We start from the raw sequence: 21,164 nt of genomic DNA, 5'->3' as shown, positions 1-21,164 counted from the left end.
CCACCCACCCACATGTACCACATAATTATGCAGACATTTTCCAAGTCGAGGGAGAGGGGATCGGGGATTATTTGGTGGGTGAGAGGCCGTGGAAAGGACCGCCCAGCTGTCACTTTGTGTTCGGCTTTTGTGTAAAATTTAATTTGGCTACATTTAATTATTGTTTATGTAAGGCTTGTCCGTGTCGCTGTCGCTGCCATCGAATATTGTCATATTATAAACAATGATAATTTGCCAAATGCGAGGCGATTGGCTAATAGATATTCGCTAGTATCTCCATCTCTTAGCCAAAGCAAACCAAGCTGAGACCAAAGGGCAAACCGCAAGTGGGCAAAGGCATACACACTGGAAAATAACCAAACAAACAATAAAATGGCAAGTAACATTTAAATGCAAAATAAATAACCCGTGTTATATTATTTGAAATTTATTAAACTATTATATTTTAAAGGCTGTTAAAAAATTACAAAGCGTTGATCAAATTAATACAATATTTATTATAGAACATTTTGTAATGTTTAAATTGTTTTAGAAAACACATGTTCTTCTTTCATATTAACATATTTTAATTTTAGCGTGTAATTTTTCATACGAAAAGAAAAAGAATATAAGTTAGCATTTATAAATTTACTAAATCTTTTTAAATGCCTTAGATCAGTTAAATTTGTTCTATATTAAATTTAATTTTGGCAGTGCATGTGTTTTGCTTAAATTAATACAATATTTATTATAGAACATTTTGTAATGTTTAAATTGTTTTAGAAAACACACGTTCTTTCTTCATATTAACATATTTTAATTTTAGCGTGTAATTTTTCATACGAAAAGAAAAAGAATATAAGTTAGCATTTATAAATTTACTAAATCTTTTTAAATGCCTTAGATCAGTTAAATTTGTTCTATATTAAATTTAATTTTGGCAGTGCAAAACACATGCACTAATCGCATGTTGTGTCAACATTAATCGCATCAAATTTAATTTCACAATTAAATGCAAAGACGCGACGCGTTTAGCATAAATTAGGCAGGCTGTAAATGGAACCCGCGGGCGGTGTCTTTCACTTCTGCTCCTGCTCCTGTGGTCTATGTCCATTTTCCTAAGGTGTTGGAAAACGACCCCTAAAGAAGTAAAAATTAAAGCACCACCAAGGCTGTTGCTCCCATTTCCGTTTCTCAGACAGGGTTTGGGTTAAATCGGTTGGTATTATTGCTTCAACTTAATTTAATTGACATCCCAATATAAGGATTCATTAAGCTTGGGGAATTAAATGCCTTTAATTAGTAAATCGAATCTAATTAGATAAATACCTCTCGAACATCATTACATTATCCATGCCTTTTAGTATTGCTGTTTCTATTTTGCATCCCTTTACCTATAAATATAGTTAGTTTCATTATTTAACAGAATTTTTTAAATATATTAATTACGCACTGTAGTTATTTCAGGTTATACATATTCTTAACCCTCTTTAAAAATTAACAAACGCAATGCTATTGCTGGTTATTTAAAAGAATAATACTTTCCTAAAACGATTTTACTCTCTTCTTACAATTGCAAATTGTCAAATCATGTTGCCTTTTGTGCCTACTAAATAGGTGTCAAAACTAGAAAACAAAATGCCAATCGATTCAATTAACTCCAAAAATAAAACCTTTTGTTGTATGTTTATTGTGTTTTGTATAGTACTGAACCAGTTTATTTGTCCCAGTAATTCAGTTCAGAACTTGTCCCAATGAATGTCAACCTATAAATCTTTATTGGATTCTTCTCCATGTAAATAATCGCTATTTATAGAAGGCTGCGAGCTAAGGAAGTTATTAAGATTAAATTAGTTTACACAAAATGACACCTGTTGTTGTTAAGCTTATAGTTTTTATAAGAACATGCAAGTTGGAATGTTATCTCTATTAAGCAGACAAGAACTTAATTCGAAAACCAGTTTAGCTTCACTAAATACCCCGGGCAGTGACACACATAAAACTACAACCTTTTCTTGACTTTTGTAGTGACTTTTCTTTTTTACAAAAGACATAGTAATTCAATCATTACATTTATCCCGATCAAAATGATGTGCCAACATCTTGCATCTTGGACGAAGAAACTTTAAACCTAATCAGCTTCATCTGGCCCAAAGGTTTTAGCGGCTTAGTAAAGTAGAAATAATAATTTTAAATTACTCTTTAAAGCCCCATGCTTGGCTGCCCCGACAGTATCTTTTTTTCTCTTTTCCCACATCGAGTTTTTGTTGGGCTTTAACCTTCGAGGCGCAAAATGTTTTGTATGAACGGGTACTTATGTATTTCTTTTCGCATACACTTCTTGATAGTAAGCATTTTAAATTTTAGGTAAGGCCATGATATCTGAAAAAAAATAACAAAAAATTGTGGTAGATAGTTAATAGTAAATAGTTAAAAAACTCTCCAAGCCCCGCAATTTAGTTAGTAAGTTTATACTGCATTTTGGTGACATTATAATCTTGTATATGATAAAATTTGTGTTTAAAATTGCACTTAAATCTATTACTTTTTTAACTTGTGGTTGTAATTTTGTAGTATATTATAAAATTCGACTTTGTCTACTTAGTTAATGGTGTTGTTTTTTGGACAGGGCGTTGTTGCAACTGAAGGACAGCAACTGCAATTTGAAGGCAAGCAAAACAAATGAATTCTGGGAGACGAAGTCAGAGCGAGGTGAGCACTTTTAGCTGCTGTTCTGCGCTGAGTTTTCAGATAACTCTCAATTACCCCTTACTTTTAAGGTTTACTTGTTAGTTCCAGTTCTTGGCGCTGCACTTAAATAAAAGATAGTTTAAAATAAGAAAAGAAAGACATTTAGTTTAATCAAATTGCAGCGTAATTTAATATATACAAAATAAATTAAAGAACTTGCAATGCAAATAATAATGTTCCTGTGTTTAATAAATTTTTAAAACTGATTAATGCAACTAGTGAGATTCTTTAAAGCCATAGTTGACTCATAAAAAATTTGTTGCTAAATTGTTTTTTTCTTGTCTATTTTAAATTTATAACTTAATTAAAGCCGATTGTGAAATATATTTTTCTTGTTTATTGTATCAGTACCCTTCTCTATTGCAGTTGGCTCGCTGGTTTGCCTCAGATTGCAGTTAGCAGTGGCAATTGCCTCGACTTCTCGGTGGTTGCACTCCGCTTGACTGCAATTTGGTCAAGTTAAGTACGGGAAAAGTTGTCGCTGTTCTTGTTGTTACCTTTAATTTGAGTACGTTTTGGTGTTGTTTTTATCATGGCTTTTTGGGTGATTGTTGGCCACGGCTAAGTCACGTTCCGATTGCGCATTTATTGCACTCAACTTGCCGTCCGGTTGGTTAAGTTTCTTGGCCAAAAGTCTCTTTTTATTCGGTACCTCCTTTTTTTTTGGCCATTTCAACATTTGACTGGCATCAACTTGCAGTTGGCAGGGTCAGGCGGGTTTTTTTTTTAATTTTTAGCTGCGTTGCACTGTGGGTCTCGACTGCGCAATCATAAATCTGTCAGCGGCCAACCGATGACCTTTCTACCTGTTGATAATCGTTCATTTTGCAGCTGTCCTGGTGATCGTAAATAAATAAAAATTGAGGAAGTCGGTTAAACATTTACGGTACCACTAAGTGGCCTACGTGACGGGCACGCGACGGTCCTAAGGTAGTGTAAAAGAGAATCTTGCCGTTGTTTTGGGTTTCAGTGAACCTTTTTAGGAAAAAGTATATTTTAAACTGAGAGTTCATATTTTACTGTCTTTGGAGGTCTTGGCTCACTTCAGAAGAAAGCTGGAATTTTTGAGTCTTTACAAACGCTACAAAGGCTTTTGTTTCTGAAAGCATTTTATTACATGGAAATGTTAAGGAGGGTTCCTCTATGTAAAATTACTGAAAGATATAAATAAAATGCAAAAAAAAATAAAAACAAATATAAGAAATTTAATTTATAGTTCATTTATAGATAATCAAGGTTTAATATATTCTTTTAAATATTTTCAGGACATGATAATACTTAATCTAAATCACTTGACAAAACTAAGCTCTAAGAATGTATTTTTAAAATATTCCATTAAAAAAGCTGGCAGTAAATCAAAAACCAACCAAATACTCCAAGTATTGAGGAATAGATAATATAATAAATGTTACCTCTCAGATGAGCGACTTGTAGCTTTGATCTTATCTTCTTACTTGAGGTATTTCAGTCCACAGTCGCTGAGACTAAGTTGGCAACCATTCGCTAACTCGGGTCATTAGCCCGCTCGGGTAATCGAACCTGTAAGTCGCTCTGTTTAGCCATAATATATATATATATATTACTTAAGATCGTACGTGTGTCAGTAAGTGACTTGTGCTCTGCGTTTGGCTTAATCAAAACCTTTTTTAAACCGAGTGATGGACAGCTGTGGTTGCGACTGGCCGCAGACAATTAGCACCAGCGAGCACGGAACAGTGGGTGCTAAAAGGCAGCGAACAGGTACGAACCTCTCTCTTTGGAACCTCTCTCTGATAAAGAGAGAGCCTCTACGAAACAGCTGTGGCTGGGTAATACCTGATCAGACTCTCTCACCCTCTGCTCTCCCTGTCTCGATCAGCTGATCGTATAGACCTGGCTTACACTTTATACCTTTAGCCTGCTTCACTTCAGTTGCTGTGCAACTTTTAGACGAGTCGGTCGTTTCGTTTAGTTGCTCTTCCGAAAATTGATACCTGTGGCTATCGCGTGTGTTACCTGTACCTGTATTTTGGATTTACAGTTACTAACGAGTTATGTGCGCTTGAATGCCAAATTTAATTGCCGCTCTTTGCATGTTCGCCAGCAGCAGTAATTTGAAAACGTTTTCGAAAAGCGAGTAAAAACGACTTTCGTTTTCCTCCCCAAACTTTCATTTTTCCTGCTCGTGTCGGCTTGCCATTGAAAAAGTGTCAAAACCCAGGTGCTAAAAAGTCAAAAAAAGAATTCGTCTGATATTTACATAGAGATTGAGTTGTGAAACGCGTGTGAATTGTTCAGTTATTGGATTATGGCCATTATAGACACCGCCTGGCGCTGTCGCCTCATGATCTTCGGCATCGTCTCCCTGCTGCTGGTGGGCGATCTGTTCGGATATGGCGGTGGCATGAAGTCCAACCACCCCGATCCCCACTCGGTGAGGTCGGGAGGCGGCGCGGGGGCGGTGGGTGCCCCAACGGGTCCGGCGGCTGCAGCAGCCAGCAAGTTTCAGCCGAAGAATGCCGAAATCGATATAGCCGAAGGTTAGTTTTGCCATCCATCCCGTTTTGCTTTTCCATTTTTGCTTTTTGCCATATTGCCATATTTCATTGACAAAATATTTTACTCACTTAACGGCATGCATTGCTAAATTTTGGTTTTTCAACATATTTGCAGTCTACCGAACATAATAAAAACAAAACATTTTAAAAATATTTATTGTTTTGGATAGCTCTTTAACAAAAAGTTTGATGATTTAAATCAACATTCGGAAAGGTTAAAATGTTATACTTGATAATTTAGTTTTCCGTTTATGGTTGCTGAAATTTCAACACAACCACAAAGCGTTAAAATTAGTTCACTTTTTCGTTCGCTTACTAAAAATTTTTTGGGAATTTTTGTTTGAGGTTGTTATACCATATACTTTGCGCTTATTTTTGGTCATATCAAGGTTAATTTCGTTTTATAATTGGAGGCTTACATATAAAGCGCTGGAGGCACGTGTAATCTTCAATTCGGGCTTAAGTGCTTAATTAGGTTTTTGCTGGTGGCTTCGAAGGTGAAAACCGGAACTCTACTCAGGGAGACTAATGAACGATTGTTGATTACGCACGTGTACCCCAAGTTCGAAAAGCTAATGTTGTGCATTAAAAAATACATTAAAGGCTATAGTTTTTCGTAATTTGTTCATGTACTGCTTTTAAGTTTTTTAATTAGTTAAGTTTTTTTTATAATAAAGTAATAAGTACTTTGCTTTGAGTAGTAAACAACATAATAAAATTGAGATTCGTACGTCACTGGTTTTACGTATTTTCTCAAAGCTTATTTCGTGGATCTAGGAAATGTTTTAAAGATTTAAGTACCAAAATATTTCCTAAAGCTTAACGTTGCCTGGCATATTAAACAGATACTCCAGACGGCAAAAGTTTCCATCAACTACAACAAAGACATTAAGTATTTTTATTACCTAGCTTTTGAGGAAAGTGACTTTATTACTTCGATATATCGTGTGAACTCTAAGACCAATGAAAAGTAAATGCGATTTGAAAATAAATAAGAAAGGTTTAAAATATATATTGAGAGTATTAAAAAATATTTTTCGTTGAACAAAAAATATTAATAAAAAGAAAAGTATAGTTATCCTAAATATAAACTTTTTCTTAGAAATGCAATTTTAGTGCAAATTTTTAAATTTGCATAGGAGCCGGTGAATTTAAAAATTATTATTCAACACAATCGAAGTTCATGTCCAATCCGATCGTTGAAGAGCTATAAAAGGCGATTTGAATACACTTCTTCGTCGGCACTTTCTCATCGATTTGCATACACATATCGAACCCTATCGTATGACATAACACTTTTGTGTTGCACAACAAAAGTCGTGAGTATAGGCCAAACCGGAAAAGAGACCGAAACCAATGTGTGTAGAGACAATAAAACTTTAATGAAATCAAAGAAAAGTCGAGAGTTTGTTGGACAGCGGTTTGGGTTTTGGTTTTAATCGACCAGGAAATGAACTCTTGCAGAAAAAATTAAATACGGCATTTCCAGTGAACTTTAGTATTTGGTAGACAATGATCTAACTTATATTCTTTTTAGAAATCACGAAAATGGAAAATAAAAACAAAATTCACACTATTATTTAAACTAAAAATCGTAACCCACATCAGCAAATTTTAATTAAGTAAATACGTCGAAAATTTACTTCAGATTTGTGCTTCGTGTATGTATATAATAACATTGCAAAAATGATTTGCTGTTCTTACAAATCGGCACCATTAAAATAATAGTAGAGTAATTATAAACCGTTTTGGTTTTAGTAGCTTACCTGTTATTATCGTTTGTTAAAATAATGTAGTATAGCCCACATTTTCTATTAATAATATACTGTAAATATTAAAAAAAAGCGTTAGGCACATTTTTGTAAGTTTGACTGCTAGATATCACATAGGTTAATTCCACTCAAATCTTTGTAAAATAATGATATCCCGCTAACTATTTTTCAGTTCATTGGGGTGGCTGAAACATCTCCAAGTAAATGGATGTTGGTATTTCTTTTGTGTTTCTCGAGGTGAAAGTGGAAAAATGCCGAGCAAATAAACTTGACGTAATAAAACCCAAGGGAACAACAAGTTTTCGCTTTGCATGTTGAGGGGGTCTCAAATTGCATCGCAACTTTCCCAGAGAGTAGGAGTTCATTAGGGTCGTCTTAGTTTGCAAAGGGGGAGAATGGGGTTTCCTCTCAGTATTCCAGTTTCGTAAGCGGCGTCTAGACAGATCCGCTGTACCTATTCAAACTCAAAGTTTATTTTTCTAACTTGATTACTCAAACAGGAAGTGATGAAAACTTGACTTGATTTGTGACATTTAATTTTTCGATCTAAGCCAAAACATAAACCGGGGTTGGGAAATACTCGGCTATATGTCCGACTATAACCGGTTCCGCTTCCAGACGTAATCCGTTCCAACTGAAGAAGTTGTCTGTGCTAGAAACGAGTTCAACGGAAATCGAGAGTGAAGTTGGTTCACAAATGTTGATTATCTCGGGATTTGAATATTCACGTTTACCGCTTGTAAATGCCACTCGCTTCTGCAAACCAAAGCACGTGCCCTTCTCGATCTTCCCAAAGCCGGTGGAAATTATCTGAATTGACAATTTTGGAATCTTTCCACGCTTCCCTCTCTCTTGGCCGAAAAAAATAAACAAAAAATACAGAGACAGTTTGCCGCAACCTTTAGCTGATGAATGCAGTGCGTGATAAACATGCCGAGTTTGCAACTCACTTTGTATTTATTTCCATTCATTTACGTGCACTTGGAAAGCAAATTGATTCTATCTACGTAGCCACCTTAATGAATTCGAAATGCTCACAGAAACGCATTTTTAGCAGACTGAAACAATTCAGTTCGATGGATTAAGCAATTTACAAGAAATTGTAAAAAGTTCCCGGCTTTTAATCAATTTCCAAGCATACCGCATTGCTAAGGGAGATTTATACAGAATATTTAATAAGTTTATTTCCTTTAAAAACATACCGCGTTAGTTCAAAGCCTAACAAGCCCTCACAGTTATTTTACTATATTGTTTTTAAGTTTTGCTGAATAATTAATTGTGTTGTGAATATAGCAACCTATTTAATAAACAAGCTTTATACACAATATTTATTTATAAACAATGCAAATTAGTTTATTTCATTTTAATTCGTTATAAAACAATAACTTAAGCTGAGTCATGCCTGAGTGCAATTTTTGGGGGTCAAACTAAAGAAAAGACAGGGGTCATTAATCGAAAACTAGTTATCAGTAACGGAAAGATTGGAGTTCGGATTTTCACATAGAGATAGGGCTTCTGCATCGGTTCCGCATTCAAAGTTGAAAACCAGCCGTCTGAGTTGGTGGCAATTTAATGAATATTCGACTAGAGACCATAATTAATAAAACTAAGCGTTGAATGACTGAACAAATATTCAAAAGTAAAGTTCAACGCATCGACTTGGCCTTGTTCGGGGCATAGGAGTCGTTTAAACGTTTAAATGTTGGATGAATTGGCAACAGCTGATCGAACGAATGTAGCCAAGCAAATATTTAACTTACTCACCGCCTATGCACTCAAAAAAATAAACAGACATTGTATTTACTATCCCTTCAACACTCTCAATTTCTACCTGCATATTTGCTCAATTGTTCTTTTGTTACTTTTTGTTGACAATTTGTTCTAAGCTTCTCTATTAGTCATTGTTTTGTATAATTAAAGACTTGGTTTAAACAACCTTGGGATTGGGGTCTCCGATCTCAACCTTCCCCGAAATATTTTTTAACGATTTGCGCAGTTCCCGAAATCTTAATTCGAAAGCAGTTATTTATGCAAATGACAGCCAGCTAGTAAAACAAAATACCAAATGCCAAAATCTAATGGGGCCAGCCCCCAGATTAATGACCGCATACCTAATTTAATTGTGTTTTGTTTCAGAGCACGATTTCAATGAGTTCTCGGCAGCGGCTGAGGCACTGAAGCCGGGATTGGCTGTGGTCACGGGGGCAAGTCTGAAGACCAAGTCCCAGCTCACCGACACCATCAAGGAGTCGTGTCTTCCCAAGATGCTCTGCGAACTGGCCTCCAAACCGGAGTACCAACTCAGCGAAAAGGAACGGGAGCTGCTCCGATTAATCAGGTGAGTGATAGCTTTACCGATCTACAAATGCAATATCCAAAAATATAAATAAAGCAGATATATTTCTTTTAGAAGAATAAAGAGAAAAATGATATAATTAAATACTTCAATATGAATGCCTATTTTTTAAACAGTGTTTTTTTAACTTAAGAAATTTCTTTTTTCAAAGTACAATAAAATCATTTATTAAATGACAGGTGAAATATGATAACAGAAGTAGCTAATATTTGAGTAGATTAACAGTTTTAAAAATGAAAACAATGCGAAAAGATAAAAATTGAATATAAATGTCAGCAAACACTGCAAACACATAAATTTGTTGACGCTTAAAACAAATTCTTGGAACCGGTTAGGAGTGACTTGCGAAAATCTTCACATAACATCAGCACTAACTTATAGATTTCGTAGAGAAAAACAATCAACTTAGCTAGTTAGAAACATATAGCATTCAGGTTTCACATTTATCATTTTCTGACCTTTCCTAATCACAGTTAATGGTTTTTTGTGTTCTATTAAAATTCGTATTAGTCTTTTATAAATATTTTTATTTTTTTCAATTGCCTACCTACTAAATTTTAACAAAGGTTACAATAGCAATTTCTAAAGAAACTTATCATGTTTTGTAATTTTTAAACAGTTTTACTGAAATTAGAACTTAAAAATGTTTTTAGTAGATATTTTTTTTTTTCACCATAAAGGGTATTTTAAATATTACTAAATTTGCCTCACTGGCTCCGCTAAAATATATTGCACATATATCAATGTGTTTATATAAAACCAATTCGCGTGCATTTATTTCCTCTAGAGATCTTGACGAATATTTGCCTGTAAGTTGCAACAAGTAGAACCAGTTCTACCAAACATTTGCATACCCAGCAGTTACGAAAGTTTTCAAACAGGTTTCAAGTGATCTAGTGCAGCTTTCTATAATGGCAACCCATTAAATTTCCAGTAATATTATAAGGCGTCAGAGTTAGTTGCAAACAGAGTGCTAAAAAACCCAAATGAAGGGGACAAAGAGCAGCACTGAGGGAAACAAAAGCACTATTTAAGTTAGGTGATCCCATGGATCAGCAGTCGTAACCTACCTCAACTTCAGCTGTAACCTCGCACTTGAGTCGAAGGTGAGCCGTGGCTAATGTAAAAGCCCAGCCAGCGTTTAGAGCCGACTAAGTCAACAGCAAGGTGAATGGCTCAGGCATTTTAGAATCTAGACATACAACAAAAAAAAAAAAAAAAAAAAAAAAAAAAAAAACTGAAAGCGAAACTTGAACAAACTCCGATGAAAAGCGAGCGAAGCGTGAAATGCAAATGGCTTATTATAATATTTAACATTTGTTCAGTTGTTCGACTGTGGAGAAACTTCCGTCTAATGCGACCATTATTATTTGCAGATCGCCGACGATGCCCTGGATGATGAACGTGCCGCCGAGCAAATGGTATTTTGCAGCTCACATGGGCGAACTAATGCGCCACACGGGCGACAATCTGAGTGGACCGATGGGATGCGCCAATCTGTGGCCAAACTGCCCGATAAGCTCCAAGAAGCTGATGAAACTCAGCTACAAAGTGAGGGTCTAGTGAGGCCCGGATCACTAACCTAAGTATTAGGTATAGCCGCCTCAACTTTTGTACCATATGTCTTCACCGTTGGATTAGCCTGTAAATGACCCTAAATTTAGATTTAGATTAGACCTTAGTCCCGACATGACTGAAGTGACTGGTAGAACTGTAGCTGTATCCGCTTGAATCTTTTGGCTGCGAGTCCTAGGTAGATCGTAATTACCTACTATATACTATATCTAAGTGTGACTAGTCACGAACCGAGTTAGCATTACGCCTAGTCTAAGTTCGATGCTCCTGTAATTGTTAATAAACGACTCTCTGTTGTGCATACTCCCTAATGATCTTTTGCAATCATTATTGTTGCCATGTCACCTTCGGGTGATTTGGGAAATGGCTTTGATAAAAAACACACTTTTTTCAGGCTGTCAAGTTCATGTTTGTACGGGCGTGTAATTGCTAGGAAGCGATCGACCTGCTGGCAATGGAATTGTATTTTAAAATTGTTATGCAATGGAAGGTTACCTCCGCCATTAAATGCGGCAATCTATTGAACTGGCTGCTATGAATCACTGGAGATTCGATCGATTCACTGGGTGAAGCTTAATTGGCCAAGTGTAATGTGGTTTAAAGTGGAGTATCGCATGCTATGTTCGATCGGAAGTACATGGTCTGTTCGGTGAATTAAATATGGGTTTTTGTTAGCCAAATGAAATCCTGGTACGAGCCACTCTATGTAATTTAAACAAATTTATTCGAAAACACCTCTTGAAATTGCTAACAGGATTTTTGCATTATGTGAATTTAATAATTTAAATAAATAACAACAATGGAACCTATTTTATTCTTTCCTGTGCGACATAATATTTTAGTAATTTAAATTTATTGAAAAACTTAAACCAGAAAATAATAAAATTAATTAAATGCAAATGTCTTTAGTACTTAGTACCTAAAAATATCTATGAAGTTAAATTTTTTGCGCAATTTGCGATGGGAGGTCTTATATTTTTCTTGCTAAGAACATTTGCATATTAAAAGACACTGTATATTAACATACTGATATCGATGTTTAGAATGCACTTGGATAGTCGAAGGTTAGTTATTTTTACGGTTGTCATCGCCCGACCCAAATTAGTTTAAAAACCAATTTTCTTATTTACCCAAACACATATTAAAAATTAATTTAGCGCATACTTTCAGGCGCCTTAAAAAACTTTACCACACACCTTGAACACAAAATAAAGCAAAAACAGCTGCAAATTTTAGTGCACACTTTATATGCAAATTCGATTAGCCCATTGACATTGCGCAAAATACTTAGAATATATTTCGCTTTGTTTACAAATATTTCGCTTAATATTGATTATTCCGAGCACAATCGAAAGAAAAAAACGAAATGGGATTCAGGTGAAATTGTTGAAATATGAGAAACATATTAATGGCTGAATTAAAAACTCTAGAAAGTAAACAAAAACAAAATTTATTTTTAGATTTTCGACAATGCATAAATCAGTCATTGGCACGAGGTAACAAATAAAATACATAAATCATTGATGGGAGCCAATATTGGAATTGAAAATCGAACCCTAATTGAAATTCCTGTTACAAACACGTTCAATTTGGCAACAAATTTAGCCAGAAATTGAGCAAAGCATACAAAACTATAAAAGCCAACAAATTCGTAATATCAAACAGAAATTGGGTCAGATTTGTTTAACTGTTTCAGCATTTTTGTTGTTACGCTAGTTGCGTGTTTCTGTGCGCAACTTTCATTGTTTGGCATGGCCCAAATTTCATGTTTTGCTTGGACCCGGCTCAATTTCTGCTTTTGGCCCGACGTTTGACAAGTTGTTTGGCTTATGCAATTTCGGGGGCAGCGGGGGAAGCAGGTGCACCAGGTGCAATTGCATTGTCTCAGACTTCTTCTGTCAACGGCTGGTTTCTTTCTTGCTTTCCTTTAATTATTTCCGCATATTTGGCACACCGAAAATGAAAGCTAAGTTTTGGCAACAGGATTGTATGAACGAATCTGTAGTACCCTTTAAATGGGACATGCTATTGCAATATAGTCTCAAGATTTTACTAACAATTTTGAAACATCTAAAATAAAAAATAAAATGCTTAAAACAAAATCTAAGAAGCATAATTGGATGGCAACTTTAAAAAATGTTTCTTTAGTTTTAAGTTAACTTGTTGCATGTAAAAAGAATAAAAAGGAATCAAAAGCATCATTAATTACTTTAGTTTAAATAGGGAAGGTATTCTAGTTGGACTCATTTTTACTTTTTCAACTATTAAAAGTACCCGATGAAAGAGTGCAAATACTTAAAACCTTCACCATGCAAGGTAAACTGGAAAAACACGAAAATTTCCCAGTAAAAAAGCAGCATTTCCCAACCTACTTTTCTGCTGCACATCGAGAAAAATTCGTAGCCGAGGAGAAAATAAAGTGCACGGTTAATGTGCATAAAATGTAAGGCAAACTTTGGATCGGCGACGAGAGGAAAGCGAATTTCCCATAGCGGTAGTTGGAGCGTTTGCAATTTGCTATTTGAGTGCCGCTCGAGAGTCTCCACTGTGGATTGCATAACTCCAAAGGTGGCTACGTGATCTGGTCGAGGTGTTTTCAAACGGGTCCCGGCAACTTGGCCAACTGACTGATTGAACCACTCATTGATGGACGATTGCCTACAGTAAATTATTCTTATTACATATGTATGCCTCTCGTTGCATTTTCACAGCTATATTCAGTGGATTTCCTTGGTATTGATTCGATTTCCTCACTTCATTTTTCCATAATGGTTAACCTGACGAAAGGCACGTGCTTCATGGCGTCGTTGATAACTGATTTGGCAAACAGGAGCATAATCATTCAGTTAACTTCAACGGTGATAATTTACCGAGTCAACAAAGTAATCGTTGAATGGTGATATTGGCCAAGCCTCTCTAGATATGCCAGTTTTTGTGGAACTAGTTCAGTAAATATTATACCTTATTTTTTTATAAAAAATAAAATTTATTTTATATTAAGGAGTTGCTTACACTTTGTTGTACACCTGTACAAATTAAAATACGGAAATAGAAACATATTTGTTTGATCTAGAACTAAGAACTAGAATGAGTTATTTTTGCATCTGAAGTTTATTTAAGTTCTTTTAGAAAATGTAAAAGATGGTGTGTCAAATCAAATTTCGGCCAACACGTATTTATAATCTTGGTTTAATAAAAGGTTCTTCTTTGTGCGATGTAAATTACTATGATCGAGGTTGCTAAAAATATAGCGCATATCTAAGTCTTTCACCGGGAACTAAATTAAGCTATTTGACCTCAAACTAAAATCCAGGCGAAACAAATTGCTGAAATCAGCAGCTTGTCCGTGTAGGAAATCTTGCACTTCGACTACGAGATACACCCGGTAACACCAAGAGGAAATGAGGTAATTGATATGCAAGCCGAACGCCAAAACCAAAATAAAACCACAGAAAATAAAGAGCAAGAAAGGAAATCCCGGCGAGCCAAGTGCAAATGGCCAGACATTTGGCTGAACAAATTTCATAACTTTAAATAATTGCACAGACGATGCGAGAAAGAGATATTGAAGCGATATAGACACATTGTGGACTCGGGAGAGCGTGGAGCCCATGTCTGCGCCCTCCGCTCAGCCGGCCTCACTTTCACTTGCTGGCTGTCTTTGGCTTCCGCACGAAACTTGGTCAAAATGCAAAGTAAACTTGGCCCGCGAAAACCCGAAACACGCAGGGGCGTCAAGAAAGGGGGTGTGTCTTCAGCAAATATTTCTTAAATGTAAAGAAAATCAAAAACCTTACAAAATGCAAAGGAAATAAAATACTTTTAAACGTTAAAATAGCATAATTGCATCAAATATAATATAATTGGAATTTAAACAATATTGGAAGTTAAATAATACACCTTAAAAGTAGTCTTTTAGTGTACTCCATATGCATGTTCTATATAACTTCTGGCTTACAATCAAAGTCTTTTGACTGTATATTTTTTGATTTTACAATCTAATATTTTTTACAGACAACCTCCTTAATTTAATAAATGTTTAACAAGCATTACCAATCTAGATTTAAACATGCAAAAATAATTATAAAAAATACAAATGAAATAACAAAGTAATTATTCTATTTTTTATCACTATAAAAAATGAATAAATAAATACTTCGCAAGCTAATACCCACCTACGTATTTCTTACCGACGGCTCTGTCCCCAAAAATCCCCACATGGGAGTGTAAGCTTTACACAACAAGTGATTTCTGGGGGCCTACACTTGAGGTTTGGCCAGCGACTCTCGGTCCCCGCTTCTCTTTGTTTACGTTTAAGTTTACGTTCAAGTTAAAGTTTGGTTTATTTTTTATGCGGCGCTTTGGCGGCTTTAAGCGGCCGCAGGTCGCTTCAGTCAGTCCAAGACTTCAAGCGGACCAAGTCGCCAGCCGCTCCACTCCGAAGCTCCAAAACTCGAACCGTTCGGGGATCGCACATTTGGTGGTATTACGACGGTATTTCGGTATTGCCCAACATTCGGCGGCCATGAATCTCCGGTACATCTGCACAGTCACCCTTCTCCCGACGCTCTGCGTTCTGCTGCTGCTCCTCCTGGAGTTCGTGGAGGAGGGTCTGGCCCAGAACTCCGATCCCCTCTTCGAACTGCCCGTCCAGCTGGTCGGATTCCCAGTAATCGTGCTCTCCGTCCGCCTGTCCCAGTTCGCCAAGAAGCTGGCCTACTCCCTCAGTCCCAGTAAGTTGGCCGTCGAAATGGATTTTTAATTTAATTTCTCCGTTGAGTGAAAGTTGGAAATATGATGTGCATAAATTAATGGGTTTTGCATTGTTAAAATCAGTGCAGGAATTTGGTGATCAAAGTATGGGCTGTTATTTCTCTGGGCGAAACTCTTTCTGTCGAGTGATTAAGTAACTTTGCTGAATTTTAATTGAGTATTTTAAGTAACCGATAATGGAATTCACCAAATTACAACATTAAACTTGGTTAGGTACTTAATTGACCGAAACATTTCAATATATGCAGTAGATACAAAGTTTCTATGGGGAAATGTTTTTACTACAAAGAAAAATTTTTAAGCCAATCCAGCATGGAAAATAGTTTGCATGTTGAATAATATACAATTGAACAACATTTTCATTTAAATTATATGTACATATTTTATTAAAAGTAATGCACATTGACATTGGAATAGTGATATTGAAGGCAAAGAAAACATACATTATTCAATCATATCAGATTCCTAAAGTTTTATATCGATTTTTAGTGGAGTACACTGTACCTAAAAGAACCTACAAATTTTGTTGTAATAAACTACCTGAAGTATTTGTGAATGCAATATGCAAATAATAGCTCCGCTCTTTTTCATAGTTACATTGAGGTTTACCAACCCATTTTGAAGTATGCTTATCTATTGCTGATTTTTGTGACTTGTTACTCATTGCGTTGGACCGTAAAAACCTGATCTGCAAGTGCGATGACAAAAGCGGCTGCCGACTGTCGTGCTCGTCCACTTAGCCGACAAAATGCGAAATGGGGTCAAGGCTGTTGGCCAGCCAGTGACTTCAACCATAACAACTGCCACCACTCCGCGAAGCCGGAAACCAAATTTCACAGAGAGCCAAGCTTGATGATGTTGACAGCTGAGCCGATAAGCTTTGGACATGAGTAATCTGGGAAATGCCTCAAAGCCAAAATAATTGTATGAGATTTTTAGTCAACTTTAAGGCTTGGTAATAGAAAATGTAGTTAAAGATTTCTTAAGAATTCGAACTAATCAAATCCAACAAATCTTTAGTTCACTAAATGTACAAAGGAATTATTTGTTTTTTTGAACCTTAATCTTTAGTGTAGTTTTTTGTGACAATACTTTTAAATTCTCATTTTTTTACAGGTACATATAGATCTCGCAGCAGAAGGGACACAACTCACCCAGTAGCCCTTGATGCTGAGCTGGCCCAAAAGCAGATCCTGCTCGAGTTTGGACCCCAAGCCTGCATCCTGGAGGAGCCATGCCGCCTCCACGCCTCCCGCCATTTGGGAAGTAGCGAACGCCGGTTGCCCGGCGATGGAAAAGCGAAACCACATGCCGTCTGGTCGGAGGTCTTGAGGTATGTTATGAATTTTTAATAAAGTGGGTGTTGATAGTAAAGAAATAGAAGTATGTACATTTAACACTGACATGAAATATATGGTTATGGTAAAATATAATATACTAATTGTTAAAGTTAGTAAATGAATATTTAAGCCAAAAAAAAAAACAACTACACATGTGATGTAAAGTAAAAAGGGTAAACAAAGTATTCTGAAAAATGTACTCCTTTTTGTGATAAAAACAATTTAACACACTATTCAAAAGAACAATTAATTCAATCAGAATTCACACAACAATTTGTATTCAGCATCTTGCATTAGATTTGAAATCAGCAATCTTAACTCATTACCGGAACTGATTACCTCAATTCTATTCAGTTCTACGTTGCCTCGATTTCCCATCTCCTGTATCCCAACCTCTTGTATTAACGGAAGCGCAAAAGGTCCTGGATGTAATCAGCATTTTCGAGTGTCATTCCCTATTTTCAGCTGAAATGCAGCAGGACCGACTTTATGGCAACTCACTCGAGTCAAACTAGCAGTAACAACTTGAACTTGGATGTTCTGGTTCTCTACTCCTGTTCTGCGATTGCATTTGTTATGGCTGCCTTTGCAGTTTGGCGCTGCTGCTGTTGTCATTTGGCAAATGAATGGCTTGTTTTTAGCTAAAGCAAAATGTTTTCCAATCAATTTTTATCTCTCCTTGTTGTCGCTGTCTCATCCTGGAGTTCGCCCATCGCCCATTGTCATTGGCATTGCTAACTCATCTGTGCATAATTTAATGTATCTTTGGATCCCCAAGTTTAAAAGTGCATGTCACGACTGCGATTGCGATTGCGACTTTGGCTTTGGCTTTGCCTTTGGATTTCAATTTGTAAGTTTACATAAATTTAGTTTGGCTCGCGAGTTCCTGATGAGTTGGTTGCCCTCGCGGCTCCCCATTGTCATGGAAATGTTATAAGGCAGCAGTTATTCTTCTCACCCATCAAAGCCAAAGGAAGCCCCTGCTAACTGCTGTGATTCATAATTAATGCGCTTGTCTCTGCAGCTTCTTCCTTGATTTTTTTATTGGCGTTTTTCTGTAATAAAAGAAAGGAAGCTTGGCTGGCTGGTCAGCGGTAGTAAAACATTTTATTGTTGCCACCAGTTTCCATTTTGAAATACTCCTGTTTAAAAGCGACAGGACAAACAAAGGGCAGCTTAAAGAAAAGCTTCTTAGGAATGTCCAGCGGGCAGACGTGTCGTATGCGTAACATTTTCTTGTTTGGCAATTCCCCATTTATTCTATTTAATATTTTGTGATATCGCAAAAAGGTTTCCACATGCATCTGACACTTTCACACTTAATGTGCAAAACTGTTCACCCTCACCCCGTTTTTCACCCCGCCCCAAAAAATGGAATGCAAAAGTTGTTTGGCCAACGTGTCAAGAGCAAATATTCAAAATTATTTTTGAAATGTTCGTCTGTCTGAGGAGCGCTCACCTTCATCCCTGACCTAACATCACTTTGAGTCTGGCCGTGATGTTTTCGTTTGGTTTTTGTTTAGTTTTCGTTGCGCTGCAAATGTAATTGGCATTAGGAGAAGTTTCCTGCAACTCGACGTGTTTTGTAATAATAAAATATGATTAAAGTTTTTGATTAAATTTATGCAAGTGCACAGTGGGGAATGGCATTCCAAAGTTGCCTTTTCTCCAGGTTTCGGTCAGTTTTTCCCGTCTCCTTGCTGTTTCCCCATTTTTCCGGAGGGCAGCTGCAGATGTGTTTGTTACCAAGTTGATTAAATTATGCCATTGCAGACGTGTGAAATTTGAACTGTCCGTAGCTCCAAAGGTGTGGAGCAAAGGGTTTGATGGGAGAGGGAAAGGGAAAGGGTTATCACAAAGTAATCAGCAGGGTCCAGTCCAAAAAGGACACATGCAGCTTGCTGCAGAACGGGTAAAGGAATAGAATGGTTTTTGTTTAATATAAATAACTAAGTGAGTTTGAAGGTATATGGGTACTTTGTTTAATTAACAAATAAACTAAATTATTTGTTTAATATTAGTTTGCACAAATATAAGTTTATAACCAGCAAGGCTTTAATTTATAAATATTTAGTCATATTAAATGGCTCTTTTAATTGCTAACAAGCACGTTAATCAAAAAAGTAGGTAAACAGTTTACGATAATTGTTAGATTCTTGTCATAGAAAAATTACATTTAAAATAATATTTTTCGAATAAAACTTTTGTTGGATTACACCGAAAAAGTTATGATAATTAAACATTTTTAAACTACTTACTTAGGAGGTACTTAGCCTAGGAATTCTTAGTACAATTTAACATGTCGCCTACAAATGTATAGTATTTTTCAATGTAAAGTATTTCTTTATCCCTTATTGCTTCAGTTTACCACCACATTTATAAGTATCATCTCGGCACAACCATTACACAAATAACTCCACAGCAAACACATTCTTTCTTTGGAGCGGTAAAGATTGCTTTTGTTTTAATTCAGAGGATGAAGGGTCTGTTGTTGTGTGCATATTACCCACTTATAAGTAATTATTTCTGTAATCCGCTTTCCGGTTCCCCGCCTGCAACTCCCCGTGCAACTCGAATCCGACGGCCCACAGGAACTACAAAGTGCAGTCGGACGTCAGCGGGATGAAGCAGTGGTACCTGCTGTCCCTGTTCATCGGCGATGCTGTGCGGGATGTTCCGCTCTGCAAGCATTTGGCCAAAAGGATGCCCTGTCCAGGAGTCGGACCTCTGCCACCGCCCCAGCCACGGTGAAGATCCCGTTCAGGACATCCTCCTCCGGGGGAATTCAAGTCGAGGGAGGAGGAACATGCGGTCGGAGTCCCCTTAGTCAGTCGCATCGGACATCTTTGTTAATCATCCATCTTCCGGCACTCGCATCCAGCATCCATGTTCACCCCATCACTTAGTTGCTTTTAAGGGTTTTAATTTAAACGAACGCCCGCCAACAGACGTAGGCGCTTAGATTTATGAGTAAGCAAATAAATAAACAAGCCAGCTGCAAAAAATCAACCCAAATTTGTGTGTTCCTATGCCGGGACATGTCTGCACTGGACTCCCTCAAATTCTCGCTCGGACAATGCATTTCCCCATCCCGGGTTTTCAACGCGGGGAAAGGAGCAAAAAATTGATACGCCAAAGAGCATGGCTGAAAAATGTTGGCCGGTTGCAACTACACTCACAATTTGTTGACACAAAACATTAAGATGCAAGGGAAGGGTATCCAGGTACCCTGTAAACTCAGTAGTTGCATGTGCATTCAAGGAAATAGGAATTCTTGATGGAGATTTTACTTCAGATTATCTGAAACAGATAATAATCTAATATAATTTAAAAGGAATGCATTACAAATATTATTCGGAAGGAAATTAATCAATTTTTAGCATACATATGGTACTTGGGAAAGGTGACAAAGTAAAGTATGTTGCAATATGTGGAATTGAGATTATGAAACGTTAAAATATAAATATTCAAACTTTTGATAAGAACAATCGTTGATTTTCTAGTTTTTAAATCAAATAACATACTTTTTATAATTCATTTTGTATACAAAAAGATTGGCATTAAAACAGGCTTAGAACCATATTTTAATAGTCTTCAAAAAATTATTTCAATACAATAATATAATAATATAAGTTTATCTCGACTAAATATCAACTACCAGTCGTTTCCCCTCTCTACATTTGGTCTTAACTTTTCTTTTTCCTACTCCCCCAACGCCGTCCCATTAAGAACACGAGCTCCAACAAAAAGCAACGCTCGTGTCTCTAACCCCAAACCCACATGAAACCCCTGCCCCAGTCCTGGTTTTCCCATTTATCAACTCGTTGCATATGGTTTGCATACAAACGGCGGCTGCCGTCGTCGTCCAGAGTGCTGTAAATAAAATAAGACGACAGCATCGCAGCAACAAATGTCGCCGGGAGCTTTTCCCCTTCCATGGAAACTTTGGGAGCCTGTGCCGCAGAAAAGTATGCTGCACTTTTTGTGGACTCTTGCATTTCAGTGTGATTTTCCTGCTGACAAACGCTCGACCATTTGGGAAAACGATGTCAGGGAAAATAAGAAAGGAAGCTAGCTTCGG

The 21,164-nt window shown here is 36.6% G+C and overlaps 2 protein-coding genes across 2 annotated transcripts; both read left to right on the top strand.

Annotated features, from left to right (window-relative positions):
- The first annotated feature begins 4,653 nt into the window (after window positions 1-4,653).
- Window positions 4,654-11,281, top strand: LOC108099976. The gene is made up of 3 exons (XM_017203668.1): window positions 4,654-5,249; window positions 9,176-9,377; window positions 10,772-11,281. Exons 1-3 carry the CDS (start codon window positions 5,018-5,020, stop codon window positions 10,956-10,958), a joined length of 621 nt encoding a protein of 206 aa, XP_017059157.1. The 5' UTR covers window positions 4,654-5,017; the 3' UTR covers window positions 10,959-11,281.
- Window positions 11,282-15,374: 4,093 nt separating this feature from the next.
- LOC108099984 lies at window positions 15,375-20,092 on the top strand. Its single transcript, XM_017203681.2, has 3 exons — window positions 15,375-15,703; window positions 16,860-17,076; window positions 19,675-20,092. Exons 1-3 carry the CDS (start codon window positions 15,496-15,498, stop codon window positions 19,832-19,834), a joined length of 585 nt encoding a protein of 194 aa, XP_017059170.1. The 5' UTR covers window positions 15,375-15,495; the 3' UTR covers window positions 19,835-20,092.
- Window positions 20,093-21,164: the final 1,072 nt, after the last annotated feature.

Source organism: Drosophila ficusphila, unplaced genomic scaffold (assembly GCF_018152265.1).
Source record: "Drosophila ficusphila isolate 14025-0441.05 unplaced genomic scaffold, ASM1815226v1 contig_106, whole genome shotgun sequence".
NCBI lineage: Eukaryota > Metazoa > Arthropoda > Insecta > Diptera > Drosophilidae > Drosophila > Drosophila ficusphila.
This window is presented reverse-complemented; position numbering and strand designations above follow the sequence as displayed.

What these genes read in the sequence shown, in the direction of transcription:
- LOC108099976 (XM_017203668.1), top strand. Translation starts at nt 5,018, where the DNA reads ATGGCCATTATAGACACCGCCTGGCGCTGTCGCCTCATGATCTTCGGC. An exon ending in CGAAATCGATATAGCCGAAG is followed by an intron (nt 5,250 to 9,175) that starts GTTAGTTTTGCC and finishes GTTTTGTTTCAG; the next exon opens with AGCACGATTTCAATGAGTTC. An exon ending in GAGCTGCTCCGATTAATCAG is followed by an intron (nt 9,378 to 10,771) that starts GTGAGTGATAGC and finishes TATTATTTGCAG; the next exon opens with ATCGCCGACGATGCCCTGGA.
- LOC108099984 (XM_017203681.2), top strand. Translation starts at nt 15,496, where the DNA reads ATGAATCTCCGGTACATCTGCACAGTCACCCTTCTCCCGACGCTCTGC. An exon ending in GGCCTACTCCCTCAGTCCCA is followed by an intron (nt 15,704 to 16,859) that starts GTAAGTTGGCCG and finishes ATTTTTTTACAG; the next exon opens with GTACATATAGATCTCGCAGC. An exon ending in GTCTGGTCGGAGGTCTTGAG is followed by an intron (nt 17,077 to 19,674) that starts GTATGTTATGAA and finishes GACGGCCCACAG; the next exon opens with GAACTACAAAGTGCAGTCGG.